At 36.7% G+C, this 15,541-nt stretch overlaps 1 protein-coding gene across 12 annotated transcripts in view; it reads right to left on the bottom strand.

The window, feature by feature from the left end:
* Window positions 1-15,541, bottom strand: part of cacna1ea (calcium channel, voltage-dependent, R type, alpha 1E subunit a) — a 160,053-nt gene that overhangs the window by 105,531 nt on the left and 38,981 nt on the right. For 11 of the 12 annotated variants that reach the window (XM_082188979.1, XM_082188981.1, XM_082188975.1 and 8 more), the window contains exon 3: window positions 710-975. In XM_082188979.1, coding sequence (XP_082045105.1) covers window positions 710-975 — 266 coding nt within the window. Of the gene's footprint in view, window positions 1-709; window positions 976-1,200; window positions 1,538-15,541 lie in introns of those variants that run through there. The other variant, XM_082188986.1, reaches the window with a different exon arrangement.

Below are 15,541 nucleotides of genomic sequence, written 5' to 3'. Positions count from 1 at the left end.
ATCTTAGAAATGCAAACCTAATATTGAAAAATATATATATAATTGTCTACAAAATTTTAATTTAATGACTCAAAAAACTAAACCATTATATAAAACCTTGAATGCACAAGAGTGTGCAAAATCATTTTAATGATCATTTAAAAAAAATGTAAATGGTCAATTTCTGTTTTTCATTTTATTTATACTGTACAATCTTCAGATAGTTACACCATTTATATTTTAAGCCCCACAAAAACATCAAATTGTATTCATACAGTCATTGTCTGTATGACTTGCATTTTTAATGTATTTTTGAATAACTTGTATCTGTGGCGTTTTAATAAATTAGTTATAAATACATCATGCAAATCATTCCAAAAAGACCTGAATACACCTGTTGTATGATAAACATATGTTAGAAATGTTTGAATTAATAGTCATTTTGACAATTTTGTGAGGCTTAAAGTCCTTTTACCCTGTAACAAAGTTTGTTTACAGAAATATTATGCAAGCAAGTAAACTAAAATTAAGAGAGATTTTGAGGGGACTGTAACATACAAGCTTAATAATAAATAATAATAAATAATACATTTTGAGATCAGCAGAAATAAACACAGGAGTTGCATGTGCTTTTGTAAAACGTGTTGACAACACATTTGCGTGTGCTGTCAACACCGAGTTGGTGTTTTAGGGGGCAGGGCGTGTTTTACCGTTTAGACAAAAGGATATGGCCATTCTGTGATCTTCTTAGCATACTTCCTAACGATGTTGTCCTCTCCAAAGATAAAGAGCGATCTGTTGACGGTGAAGCAATTCTGTCGAACTGGGATGGGGTTGTACAGGGCCATAGTTCGGGCTCGCTGCGCTTTGGTCTGTTTGAAGGCTGGTGAAACTCCACCTGTGGATACCGCAGGAGCATCCCGGTTCCGACTGCGCTCCGAACCCCCATCCCCGGCTCCCAGCAGACCGGGAACGTCGTCTCCGAAGCGAGCCATTCTGTGTGGAGCAAAAACAGAGAAATCTTAGCCCCTCTGTCAACAGGTGCAAAAGTGCGTTACCTCCACATGGTGAACTGCAAATAATCATCCAAACTGCAAGAGTTTTCCTGTTATGACAAACGACGACTAAATAAATGACCGTTGCATCCTCCAAGCACGCGCAACACGTAGCTTACTCCAACAGATATCTCTACACACGCAAAAACACCAAAAGTAACATTACCTGAAAGTAAAATGTGGAATAAAAACGTTTATAATCCGAATATCCAGTCGTACATCCCATGAAGATGTTCTTTTTAACAGGAGGAAAGCAAACTCTTTTCTGAGGAACAGTAGTAATCAGCACCCATGTTTAGTATGGTAAAACTAAAAAGCCATCGTTTTTGAATGTCTCTTGTGCCTTCGTCACTCTTCCATCCCACTTACTAATTGTAAATGTTTTTGGGTCTTTACTGAATCTTTTTAATCGCGTAGACGACAGCGTTCAACAAGCTCCATCTTCACTGTGTGTGCGGTGAGGCGCGAATGTGGTTTGTTTCAGGTTGGCACGCGCGCTTGGCCACCCCTCACAACAGCGCGAATGTGTCTGAGCGCGTGCTGACTCTCCAACCGCTACTCAGAGCATACGTTTAACTGTAAGCGAGACAACCTCTATAGACATGCAAATGCCTTCCGAATAGGTTATTTTATGTTGCTTTAAATACTAGGTAATACGACACCGTCAAAATTAATGTAAGTTTTGACCGTGTATATCAAAGAGCGATTAAAAACTGGAAGGAAAAACACATTTTCCCCTTTTTTAATGCATGAACGCCAGTCATCAAAAGTTTTAAGCATTCACATTATCATAAAAACGCCTTCTCGTGAGGACTTTTTCATGTAGCATAGTTCCTTCGCAGAAAGTAGCCTACACAAGTTAGCCTGAAATCCAAATTACATTATTCACTATTCTTCGTCATTTTAAAAAAGTGTTTCCGTCTCTGAAACACGTTCCTTTCCCACTGACGTCACTAAGCCATTTTTAACCTCTACTCCTCAATAAAATACGAACAAAAATCCCGCTTCCACCTATATGTTTTAAGTTTAGCCATGCAAATAAAGAATAAAATAGGCTACATAACTCGTATTGTTTTTTTTAAGAACAAATCCAGAATGTTTGAGGATTATCAATTGCACGCACTGTAACATTCTTTTCACTCACATCAGACAGACACCGTACCAAGTGTAAGCATCTCTATTCTGGGAGCAGCTTGTTCAGCTGACTTTGAGCTTAGAGATAATTGGTGTTTAAAACTCGCTCTTCTGGCGCGTGTGCACGATCTACTGACAGGCTTGTGTTGTACGTGAGATAGTACTCGTTGGCCTAGTGATGACACAAATTGTCACAAAGAAAAAAAGACAAGACATGATCAGTGGAACAATACTGTCAGAGATCAGAAATGTTTCTGCAGGTTTAATGCAGTGTGCATTTGTCTTTTAAGAATCCGGAACTAATAAACCTTATACTCCTTACATCAAATAATTTATACGACACGTTTTTGTTCTCTGCAAATTTTGTCATACTAGTTTCTGTAAACCACCCAGAAGATATTTGAACATTTTCTTTATTTCGCCCCATACTGGGACATAGAAAACTGAATTTCACATTCTTTGAAGAGGGAATAAAAAAACAGCTATATATAACATATATTACCACATCCTTTCTCAATTGGTCAATTTTTTAAATGAGTAAATAAATAAATTCTAATAAAAAAAATACAGCAAATGGAGGCGAGAAAGTGAGGCATTTAGTGATGTCACTTAATCTCCTTAAAATTAATGAGCAGAACAGTTTAAGGGCCAGAAAGGACCTGCTAATAATAGTCAACTGCAAAATGAGAGATCTCATGCAGAAGGGGTGGAAATGGAAGCGGCTATTAACAATGATGATGGAAATTGCAATAGTCCAATGACCCAGTAGATCATTTCAGATTGAGGTTATTATCGCACAGCACAGAAAGATGAATGAAAATATATGTTTCTTCTCTCTTCCTCTCAAAAGTGAATAGAAACTATGATTTAGGAAGCTCAGATGATGAGCAGAGGTGGAATTTTTTTTTTTTTAAACAGTTGATGACTTCCTATTTTATGACTTTGATGATCTTCAATAGCCTCCCGCAGGGTGTCTGCATGGAACTCTGTCATTTTTGCCCCAATTACAGACACATTTAGGTAATGATTACTCTTCTCCCAGCTGAGATGAGTAGGTGAAGCAGTATACATTTAAGCAGGCGTCCTATATCGAGGTCTACTATACATAAAACAGAGCAAACACACACACAGAGAAACACTTAAACACTCGAGCTGCCAGTGTCCATCCATATGGCCAATTACTGCACAGAATGTGAAAATACAGTTGTGCTCCATGGTGTTGATGGAAAAAAGAGTGTATGTGTGTGTGCAAGGGTAACAGAATGAAAGAAAGTGTGTCAGAGAGAGAGAGAAAGATAATAGCAGAATGAAAGAAGCAGGGAGGAAGTATTGTAGGATATCCATTCATCAAATGTCAACACGTTTTCATAACAATCTGTTGAATAAGCCTCATGGAAAGCATGGGAGTGGCCGTACTGTGCTGACAGGAACTGCTGCTCTGTTCCAAAACCCGGTCATTGTCACTATAGCTGTGTTCCCAAAGCAAAGGCTTTTCCAAAAGGTAGGCTACTTAATTAGACACCTAATTTTGGACAAATTATATAAGGCAGCATCAAAAGTGTCATTTAGTCCAATTCCAGAACGCGTTGCAGAGAACTCAGAGAAAGATGGCGGCATACACTGTGTAATATTTTTTAAATAGATTAATAGTATCTAAAAAATATCGACGTATTCAGTTTTTTTATGCTTTATTAAATCGCCATTCGGTAAGCAACATGCTAATGTTGTCCTCAACTGGAATCAAGAAAGTTGCTGCCCGTGAAGGAAGTAAGCAGTGAGGTAGATCAATTGGTTTTGCAACTTTTATTCACACTGCACCCAATAAGTGTTATTTTAGTATTATTTATGTACTATTATAGTTTTATTAATATTTTGAATTAGCTTTTATTTATATATTTTCATTTTAGTTTGAGTTTTATCATTTTTACTAGTGTTTTGTTTTTATATAGTTCTATACAGCTTTAATTTATTTTTATATCAGCTTTTAGTCCTTTAACTATTCAATAATGTGCTGGAAACATTTCTCAGACATTTTGCTCCAAATTGACATGATGGCATCACAGATCATCAGATTTGTCGGCTGTGTGAATCTCCTGTTCCACCACATCCCAAAAGTGCTCTAGCGGATATAAATCTGGTGAACTCATTATCATGTTCAAGAAATCAGTGGTCATAAAGGGATAGACATGGCCATCAGCAACAATAGGCTGTGGCGTTTAAACAATGCTCAATTGGTACTAAAGGGGCCAAAGTGTGCCAAGAAAATATCCTCCACACCATTACACCAGCAGCAGCAGCCTGAACCGTTGATACAAGGCTGGATGGATCCATGCTGTCATGTTGTTTACGCCAAATTCTGACCCTACCATCTGAATGTCACACCAGAAATCGAGGCAATGTTTTTCCAATCTTCTACTATCCAATTTTGGTGAGCCTGTGCATATTTTAGCCTCAGTTTCCTGTTCTTATCTGACAGGAGTGTCACCGGTGTGTCTTCTGCTGCTGTAGCTCAGCTGCTTCAAGGTTCGACGTGTTGTGCGTTCAGAGATGCTCTTCTGCAGACCTCGGTTATTTGAGTTACTGTTGCCTTTCTATCAGCTCTGACCAGTCTGGCCATTCTCCTCTGACCTCTGGCATCAACAAAACATTTTCGCCCACAGAACTGCCGCTCACTGGATTGTCTCTTTTTTCTGACCATTTTCTGTAAACCCTAGAGATTGTGAATATCCCAGTAGATCAGCAATTTCTGAAATACTCAGACCAGACCATCTGGCATCAACAACCATGCCACGTCCAAAGTCACTTAAATCACATTTTTTTCCCACATTCTGATGCTCAGTTTGAACTTCAGCAGATCGTCTTAACCATGTCTACATGCCTAAATGCATTGAGTTGCTGCCATGTGATTGGATGATTAGATATTTGCATTAATTGGAAGCATTTGTTCAGGTGGTGTAGTCAACATCTGCTTTATATACATCATTCGCAGTAGTAATGACTTAAGCTTTAGTGATGCCAAGAGACTTTCTTTGACAACAATTGAGAGGAAAGCACAGAAACTTGGAACTTTGCCTCTCCTCGTGTCTATCGTAGAATAACACTTGTTTACTCATTCAGTATTTACTACACAGTGAAGCCTTATATATGGACAAAAAATAAATTGAGTTCAGACACAGCTTCAGACATTATAAACAACTAAATAAACTGAGTCAGATATGCAAAAAATAATTGCTGCCGGTTTGCTCCTATTTTCCCAAGACAAATGTATCAGGGTGATACAAACAAAACAACTGATTCCTAGTGTATATTGTAAGCAATACATTTAATTGTCGCTATATACTTGATATATACGTAATGTCTAGACTGGTAATTGTCTCTCTGTGTTTGTCATGTCTCCCTCCCTCCTGCTTCTGTAGCAGGTCTATGTTTGTTTACAGAAAACACAATTAATTTGACAGTTCTAGTCATACCTCAATCCAAGGTAAATCAGCTGACCCTGACCTCTCTGTTTAAGTTTTGTATTACATTCCTAACTAGTTAAAAGCTACCCAAGAGGCATGAACCTGCGAGACATCTCCGCTCCCACATAATGAAGTGTCCTTGTCATCCTAATAGTGGTCTCCATGGTGACTGTACACCGTTGAATTTCTAATTTGTTCCTCCCGTTATTGGCAGCAAAAGGTTCGCTTAACAAAAAGACACCTTTCATAGCTGCGATCTTAAACGGACGTTCACTGTCACACTAAGAGACATGCTGTATGTAATATAGATAATCCAAACGTCACACGCTCAGCTTCCATCTGAATTCTACCTCAGATGACAATATACCTCGATTGTAAATCACCCTTCACTGCCTAACCAAAAACACAAACACACAACATATTTCTATCTGATTGCAATATATGATACAAAGAACCAATTTATTTCCAAACCAAACTCAAGTTCTTAAAGGATTAGTTCACTCAAAAATGAAAATGATCCCATAATTCACTCACACTCAAGCCATCCTAGGTGTATATGACTTTCTTCTTTCAGCCGAACACAATCAAAGTTATATTAAAAAATATCCTGGCTCTTCCAAGATTTATAATGGGAGTGTAGTACCTGAGATTTTGAAGCCCAATAAAGCGCATCCATCCATCATAAAAGTTATCCACACGGCTCCAGGGAGGTAATAAATGCCTTCTGAAGTGAAGCGATGCATTTGTGTAAGAAAATTATCCATATTTATAACTTAACTATAAACTATAATCACTGGCTTCAGGTAACGGCCGTACGTGAGTCTAGTTCCGGCGGAAGACTGACCTCTGACCCGACGTGTAAAGTATTGATGAAGCCCAGAACCACAAGAGGAGTCTACTCTTACCTAAGCTTACGCTACGCCTAAATCCAAGGTCATATGGCGGGTCAGAGGTCACTCTTCTGCCGGAACTAGACTCACATACAGCCATTACCTGAAGCCAAAGATTATAGTTTATAAAGGTTTAAATATGTATATTTTTCTTACAAAAATGCTTCGCTTGACTTCAGAATGCATTTATTAACCCCCTGGAGTCGTATGGATTACTATTATGATGGATGGATGAGCTTTCAGGTACTATTCACTCCCGTTTTAAAGCTTGGAAGAGCCAGGATATTTTTTAATATAAACACTGATCGTGCTTGTCTGAAAGAAGAAAGTCATATACACCTAGGATGGCTTGAGGGTGAGTTAATTCATTTTTGGGTGAACTAACCCTTTAAATGGATAATTCACCATTTTTTTATTATTATTTCATAATTTAGGCAATTTTGAAAAATGCCTGTTTTTACTTTTTTGTTGTTGTTGTGCATACAGTGAAAGCATTAGGGTCCAATGCGGTTTTCAACCACATTAACTTTCATTGTTTGAACAAAAACATTCTTTAAAATATCTTCGTTTGTGTTCCAGTGTGGGTAAAAAAGTCATAAGGTTTGGAAAGACATGAGTGTGAGTAAATGATGACTGAATTTTCATTTTTGGGAGAACTTTCCCTTTAACAAGGGTAGATCAAGAGTTTTCATTTCTTTGATGGTACAAATGGATCATAAACAGCTAGATAGTTAATTTGTTTTATTTGTCTTCAAGGACGAAATGTGTCTCGGTTTTAATAGTTCAACGCAAATGGGATTTGAAATGAGAGACTGCAAGATATAAAATACACCCTGGGTGCCATTAAATCAGAATTAAACCAATCTTTTATCTTTTTCAACAATTTAAAAGTCCTTTTTCTTCTTTCACAGGTCATAAACTAAAATTGATAAGGTGTCTATAACACTGAAAACAAAAAAACAAAACACACACCCAGTCCTGGACAATCTAGCGATGGCGATGCTCTTTCTCACATCCTGTTTCATGCACAAAGAGCCTTGGTATAGCGTTTGAAATAATCACCTTAGAAATGTCACCACAAAAGCACCGGCGACACAAAGCCCAGACAGGAGCACTTGATCACAACTCACATAGACTAAATAAAGCACATCTATGGGATCGGTGCAGTATCTCAACCAAGCCCTAATTCAAGCGATTTGGCTTGTGTTTTCTGTCCTCTGTTACCTAGCAACAGCCTCGTCTTCTCCTCATCTCAAACGACTGGGATGAAACCATAACTCAAGCTTATATAAATCGTATATTCAGAAAATAATCTTGGCTTTATTTTAGTGTACTACTACTGATTGTCAGTTGGAAGACAGCAGATCTGTAAACATATCGTGTATCTGTTTTTGTGAGATATCAGAGGTTGAAGCCACAGTTTTGTTTCCACCTACTAATGCGGCAATTCAGAAATTCATAATTACATAGGCCAACAGGAAAGACTACGAACAACAACATGAAACAGGATATTAATTGCTGTACGTGATCACGGTACATCATCCCTAAACATATAATCATTTGAAGTGCTGTTTCCAACCAAATTCCTTCCATACATCAGATAAGAGTGGCAAATCCAAGCTTAAACCCTAATGTAAATGTTTGCTTAGGAGTGCGATGTGACACATCCTGGTCATACTAAATATGTTGAATTATTTAGGAGAAAAATATTAATGTTTAATATCATGTCAGTCATTCTTCGAATCTTCGAAGCCCACTCTGGATAACTTGCATCCTTGCTTATTTTTACAACAATCTCTAAATGGTTCTTTTTTATGTCAAAAGTTTGACATAAAAACATCTAAGAGGTAGCTTATGCATTTTCTCTGTTGTCAAGGTGAAAGCATATTTGGTAACAGCTCAAAAAACTGCCAGACACCTGTTACTCTTGGTTGTGCATGTGAAGCTTGAATGGCCATTAGTGTTGTGTGGACAGAGATCTGTCTCCATCTAGCGGTAGCAGCTTCAAGCAACAGTGTAAAAGAAGTGTGACAGTGTTATTTTAGCATTATTTATATACAATAATAGTATTTATTAATATTATTGAATTAACTATTTTCTATATTTGAGAATTGTAGTCAGTTTTTATGTGCTTTTGTCATTTCTATTAGTTTTTATTTAGGTTTATTTGTATTTTGTAATGTAAGTATATTTTTAACAACTCTATTTATGTTTAATTTATGTGTATTTCAGTTTTAGTTTTAGTTATTGCAGTACTTCAACTAAAACTTTATTTTAGTTAGTTCTCAAGGCAACATTTCTAATTTCCGTTTAATGTTTTTTTATCTAATACAATTTGAAAATGAAGCAACATTACAGCAATAAAAAAAGATCAAATGGTTGAAAAATGACTGAATTTTAATTTTGAGTGAACAATTCTTTTATAGTTTTTCTCAATTGCTTTGCCTCAATTCTCGAATGAGTTCAGATCTCTGAATAGATAGTTTCTTGTTCACATTTGAATTTCGCAATGTATGAAACCTTATGGTGAAAAAATATTTCTAACAAGCTCTAACAAGTGCACCAGACTTCCTGATCAAAGCCATAGTGCTCTTATTGCTGAGATTAAATAATCCATCTCCATAAAGTACATTTTGCTGCTCTAAAAAAAAAAAAAAAAAAGATTGAATGTTGTAATTCATTTTGGCATCTAGACACTGTAAATTACACTTCTTGTACAGTGGCCATTCAAAAGCTTCCATCAGGAGATGGTCCTGGCAGGGTTTGCGGAGGTTTGGAGCCACATGGCAAGGGAGGATGGATGGCTTGCCTGGCTCTCACCCCGCTGGCACAGACAGGGGCATCAGGGGCACAGAATCAGGGTAGGGACAGATGGGGTTGTGGATGAGGTTGAGGAATACAGGAAGTGCTTTGTGTGCTAGTATTTGTGTGTGTGTGTGTGTGTGTGTGTGTGTGTGTGTGTGTGTGTGTGTGTGTGTGTGTGTGTGTGTGTGTGTGTGTGTGTGTGTGTGTGTGTGTGTGTGTGTGTGTGTGTGTTACGTGTTGATAGTTTGAGCAGTGTTCAGTAACGGTTAGTACCTGTAAGTGAATTATCACGCCATGTGATTAGGTAATCAAAGAGAGGGTTTTGATAACAACAATTTTGTGTATATATATATATACACAAATATTATATATATATATATATATATATATATATATATATATATATAAAGACAATTACTACAAGAATGATAAAAAATCTATTTCCTCATTAACTCTAGGTAACTTTGCACCATTAAGTGTATAGATCCAAAACATGTGTATAGATCCAAGACGTTTCAATCTATTCCCACCGCTTATGGTACCAGGGATAGATTCAATTCCAATCAATTTAAGGGAGCTGTCACTACCATGACCCACCTCATTATAATGCCTTGCCATAGGATACAACAAGCTTTTAGTACGAATAGCATATTTATTTCAGCCACTCTCAATTTCCGTTTTGTTTGACCTAAAATTTTCCACAATCACATTCCAAACTATAAATTACATAAGAGGAATTACAATTAATAAACGATTCAATTGGATATACTTTTCTAGAAAACACATTAGTTAATGTTTACCCACTAAAGAACCAAGCCATGTTTTATTTTCAGGGGCAGAAAGATAACTAGCACTATCATATTTTCCAAAAATATGATTGTTAATGCAGTATCGTTATTGACCACAAGGGGAGGCTGATGAGATTGTACATTGCTGGAAGCAGGTGTGAGTTGCTTCTGTGAAATGCACCTATTAGCTGTCTCTATCTATCATCAGCATGCTCTCCAAACAAACATTACTCACCACACATAAGCTATGACTGTGGCCTCCCAATAGAGGTATGAAGAGGCAAGATGATGGAGTATCCAAAGAGAACCAGCAACCAACCACACATATAATCTTTCACCTGCTTGTTGTGTCAGCCTAACACACTTCCCAGACTATCCCAGCTGCACAACAGGTAGGTCAGACACATTAATTAAGACCTAATTTGCGATGACGACTCAAGGAACAGCACCGCAGCTATTTTTCATAATCACATATAAGACCAAAATGGGGTTAATGACATTCTTTCATCAAATCTCTCCCAAAACAGTGTTTCACCGGTATGCAAAGGGCTTCCAAACACGTTGCCACCTTTGATATTTAAATGCGATGTGAACGTGCATGTAAGTGATTCCACAGCAAAGGAAAGATCTGACATTTATCTGGCCTGCTGCTGTATTCTCAACACTTTTATGTTTTGAGCACGGAGCGATGCTCCTAAAAGCTCCCACCCCCACTATCCTCACTTCCCTCTACAATTGCCCCGTGCATGTCTTTGTACTGCGTCACAAGCTGCAAAGCACCAAACGGCCCTTCAAGACCAGAGTCTCACCGGATTTGGCTCCAGGACGCAGATTTCACATTGGACATGGCGACTCAATACAGACCCAACAAAAATTACCTTAAAATTAAGCATTCAAACTCAATTAAATGTTATTATGAACTGAGTAGGTGCAACAATATGCAAATTCATTAAAATTATGTTAGGGTAAATAGGATAAATGGGCAATTTTGTAACTGCATAAACAATAGCAGATGTATGATTTGCCAGATGATTTAAACACGTGGAACAAGATAGTGTAAGAGTGTCTGACATATTACCAAGTGAGAGAATAAATTGGGCAAAAATACATTAGTTTGATGTCACTAAAAAAGATGGGAAGGGTTTTCTCCCCCCTTACAAGAATAATTAATATGTTTAATTTAATAAATTTAATAAGTTTAATTTACACAATAGTAAAGTTTTTTTTCCTGCTGGTCTGGTTGTGCCAATTGTTCAGATTTGTATTAATATATATTATAAACATATTTTTTCACTGGCCCCAACACTTTTTTAATGAATTTTAATGAACTTGTTAATGAATTTATAATTTCACATTTCCAATTTTAAATGTATAAGGTTTAAATAAAAAAATATTGTGCATTTTTCACACATACTTTTTTAATAAATTTAAATTTATATATTTATCATTTCACATTTCCAATTTTAAATGTATAAGGTTTAAATAAAAAAATAAAAAAATATTATGCATTTTTCACACATACTTTTTTTAATGAATTAAAATTTATAATTGTCTATTTATAATTTCACATTTCCAATTTTAAATGTAGGCTATAAGGTTTATTATATATTTAAATTATTTCATATTTATTTTATATTCTTTCAAAAATATTTATTATGCATTTTGCATACATGCAAACATATTTTTTCTATCAAAATATTTTCTTTAAAAAATAAAGCAGTAATAGCTGCAATAATACGGGTAAAACATGTTATTACCTGCATTTGTCATTGTTTTAGAAACTCACCAATTGAGAACCACTGTTCTAGATCAATAACAAATTCCTTATTAGAGGGATATACACTGCCTAACACTAGCTAACCACCCAGTTCAGTCATGGACACGAAGTCGTTTTTGAGCAGCAATCTTTTTGTACAGACTGCTGTAATAGCTCCTTTTGAATTCATTTGTGGGCTACATCAATGGAGAAAATGGGAAAATAAGAGTGAATGGAACTTTTAATTTCGTTTATGAAATTCGCTAATGGGGACAGAAAATTAATTAGACAACCCAACAGACTATAGGAAGTATGTGGGAGTCAGTCTACTTTTGGATTCTGCTTTTGTTAATGCAAATGATGTCCTAATGGCTGAAGTAAGCCGTTTCATGTGGTTTAATATGAATGATTCAGACAAGAAAATGACCTCCCTTTATTATGAGAATCCTTTGATTCAAATCAAAGATTCCAATATCTTTAGATTCTAGATCATTAATTAATCAAGAGAGTGAAAACGCTGCATAATTGGCGCTCACTGATGAAAAATAGTCAGTGACAGAACATTTTATATTCTTATTAAAATGTACAAAATAAACAAATCAGCTCATCCTATTTTGTATTTAATTTACTCAGACTGGTAATCTTGCACATTTACAATGACGCGCTTCCACTAACCAATGGTTGACATGTAATTTCATGGCTTTGCCAGCAGCGGCTTCCATAATATCAATAAATCTGGGTTATAAATAATTAAAAACACACAAGACTGTGTGTTGGAGTATAACAGAGCCGGACTGGTCTGTGAGAGGAATATTTCATGTTCTGCTTCTCTGAGACTGGGTCTATTAAAGACAACATTATACAGGAAGCTGATAGAGGCAATGATCTCAAAGAAACAGAAGGGGAGAGAGATTGACATTAAAAACTAAATTATTTGTGTAGTCTATTCTTAACACAGAATCTATTCCCATAACATAAGCTGTGTTACTTGCACCATAACATAGAATGCGGGTGAAGCAAATGGGTTGATCTCATTCACTGTTCCTAAATCAGCAAATACAGCAAACTGTGTTTCAGAAATCTATAAGCTAAATTGGAACTGTGTATATGGATCGTTTGTCACTTCATGCAACATTACTGGGTGTTTAACATGTTTAGCAATGAAATGGATGAAATTGCTGATAAGACGTCTGGCGCCTTTTTGTGTTTTTAGAAAAACCCTTATTGTGATAAACAGTCTTTAAAGAAATAGTCTTTAAAGGAATGTCAGGTCAGAGGTCACCCTTCCGCCGGAACTCGACTCTCTCGTGAACACGCGAGTTTATCTTGTTTATCTAACAAAAACCCAACGCTTCACTTCAGAAGGCATTTATTAACCCACTGGAGTCGTATGGATTACTTTTATGATGGATGGATGTGCTTTTTGGAGCTTCTAAAACTCAGGTCCTATTCACTCCCATTATAAAGCTTGGAAGAGCCAGGATATTATTTAATATAACTCCTATAACTGCGTTTGGCTAAAAGAAGAAAGTCATGTACACCTATTTCTTGAGGGTGAGTAAATCATGGTTCTGTCAGGACAACTATTCAAGAGGAATCAGAATGCCATACTGACTGCACGAGAGGAGGAGCTGGGGATGGAGGAGGGTAATTAGCGCCTGAGAAACACAATAGCTGTTGATAATACCAGAGAATGTCTAATAAGGGGAGAAGTTCCACTCTCAGTAAACTTCCGGCTTCTGAACTGGTTGCAGTTCCACTCTGGTTCCATATGAGGGCGCTCACAGGACGAGTGCAGAATGAATGGAGGTCTACTGTATGGAGCTATACCCCTCAAAATCCACTTTTCTCAGGATATAATTTTTTGTCTAGTAATTTGAATGTTGTATTCGAAAGGAGATGCAAAGAAATTACACATTACTGGGTGTTAGATTAGAGTCACTTATTTGCTTTAAAAAGTATTTACATACACATCGTACGACCAGAGATACTGCTTTACGGCAATCCTTCAGTCAGTTTGGTGCTTTCGCGCTCTGCACTTTCTTTTCTCTCGAGGCATCGACAACACAGCTGACACAGCTTTTTGTTTTGTTGTTTTAAAAGACCACGCCGAAAATACACACACACACACGATGCCATCAAGCGGTATCTCTGGTCATAATCAGTCCTTCACTGACCAATCAGCGTTCATTAGCAGAATGCTAGCGTGTTATGGGCAACAACAACTCAACCTGTAAGAAATCGAAAGGACATAAGTACTCGTTCATTCAACTTTTGACCTATAACCCATGTTGAACTTGCAAAACCTACAATCAAATCTGAGATTTCTCAACGGCAATCGGGTGAAAGAGACAAATTTAGCCGTCTAGCTCCATAGACTCCCATTCATTTTGCACTCATGGGCGATCGCCCCCAGTGGAACTCTGGTGGAACTACAACCAAAATTCGGTACAATAGGACTTAATAGGGAGTGGCCAGGCTCTCCGTAGACGGGCTCTGATAATACTGAAGGAGCTTATATATGTATACAGTGATAGGTGTCGTATTCCTATAGGTAGACGTGGATCAGCTGAGAGTCAGCTGATGCGAGCTTGACTAACGTGACCTGCCAGAACTGACACTACGCTTGATGATAGTCAATGTCGGGCCGTCGGTGAGCGTCTGTCCGTCTAGTTTTTACTGTGTTCCACACGTCGGCGGCAGTTCACCCGTGTACAGTGTGTGTACAGTATATATATATACTGTGAGTAACACTGATGTCTACCTGCAGTGAAAAAAACATTAACCAGTTTATTGCAAGAAATTATTTACTGCAATAAATAATTTGATAACACTTTATTTTACAGTGATCATATTACACATATTAGGGTACATATTCCTATAATTAATGCTGTCAGAAGAGTAACAATGGAAGAGATATTTACAGAAACTAATTGTCAAAAAAGTGTTATCAAATATTTCTCACATATACTGATTTTCATATTTCAAAGATGACAAGCATCTTTCTATAAACGTGTATAGTCATACAACTCTTATGAAATTGTTTATTTAAAGGTACACTATGTAACTTTTTTGTTCAAAATTGATATAGTGAGTACATCATGAATCGGTTTTCCAAACCGTGTTTTTGTCTTATCCTGAATCACTAAGGTACGCCTATAATAAGTGTTTATATTAGGACTATTTTAGACCGGGCGGGACGACAATCTCTGTGGAGTAGCCCAGTACCTGCATGACTCGTCATAGATGTAAACACAGAGAAGTAGCTCTGGCTACAATGTTCTTCCCCAGGAACATTCAACAAAAATACTCTACAAATAACCCAGGCCCCGCACACATTGATTATCATTTTTCCAACATCATTTACTTTAGCAACCAATTACATTTTCTGACAAAAACCTTTAGTCATTTTTCCATTTATTTCCTCTCTCCAGACCACAGACGGATCTAGATCAATATATTCAAAAGTAACTCCTTCAAAAGTAATGCATCAACATGACATGTTCTGGTCCCTCTGCATCAACCTAAATCTATTAAAAAAGAGAGGTGTTCATGTAAAAAAAAAAAAGGCAACTCATTTAGTTTATAATTAACCAATTACTTATATTTTAAGTAATTAAGTTAACATTTGTTTTAATAATAATGTTTTCTATAAGAAATGCACATGGATCTC

The sequence above is a fragment of the Leuciscus leuciscus genome (genome assembly GCF_965113295.1).
Source record: "Leuciscus leuciscus genome assembly, chromosome: 13".
NCBI classification, from domain to species: domain Eukaryota; kingdom Metazoa; phylum Chordata; class Actinopteri; order Cypriniformes; family Leuciscidae; genus Leuciscus; species Leuciscus leuciscus.
Note: the sequence above shows the minus strand (reverse complement) of the source record. Positions and strands in the feature narration are given on the sequence as shown.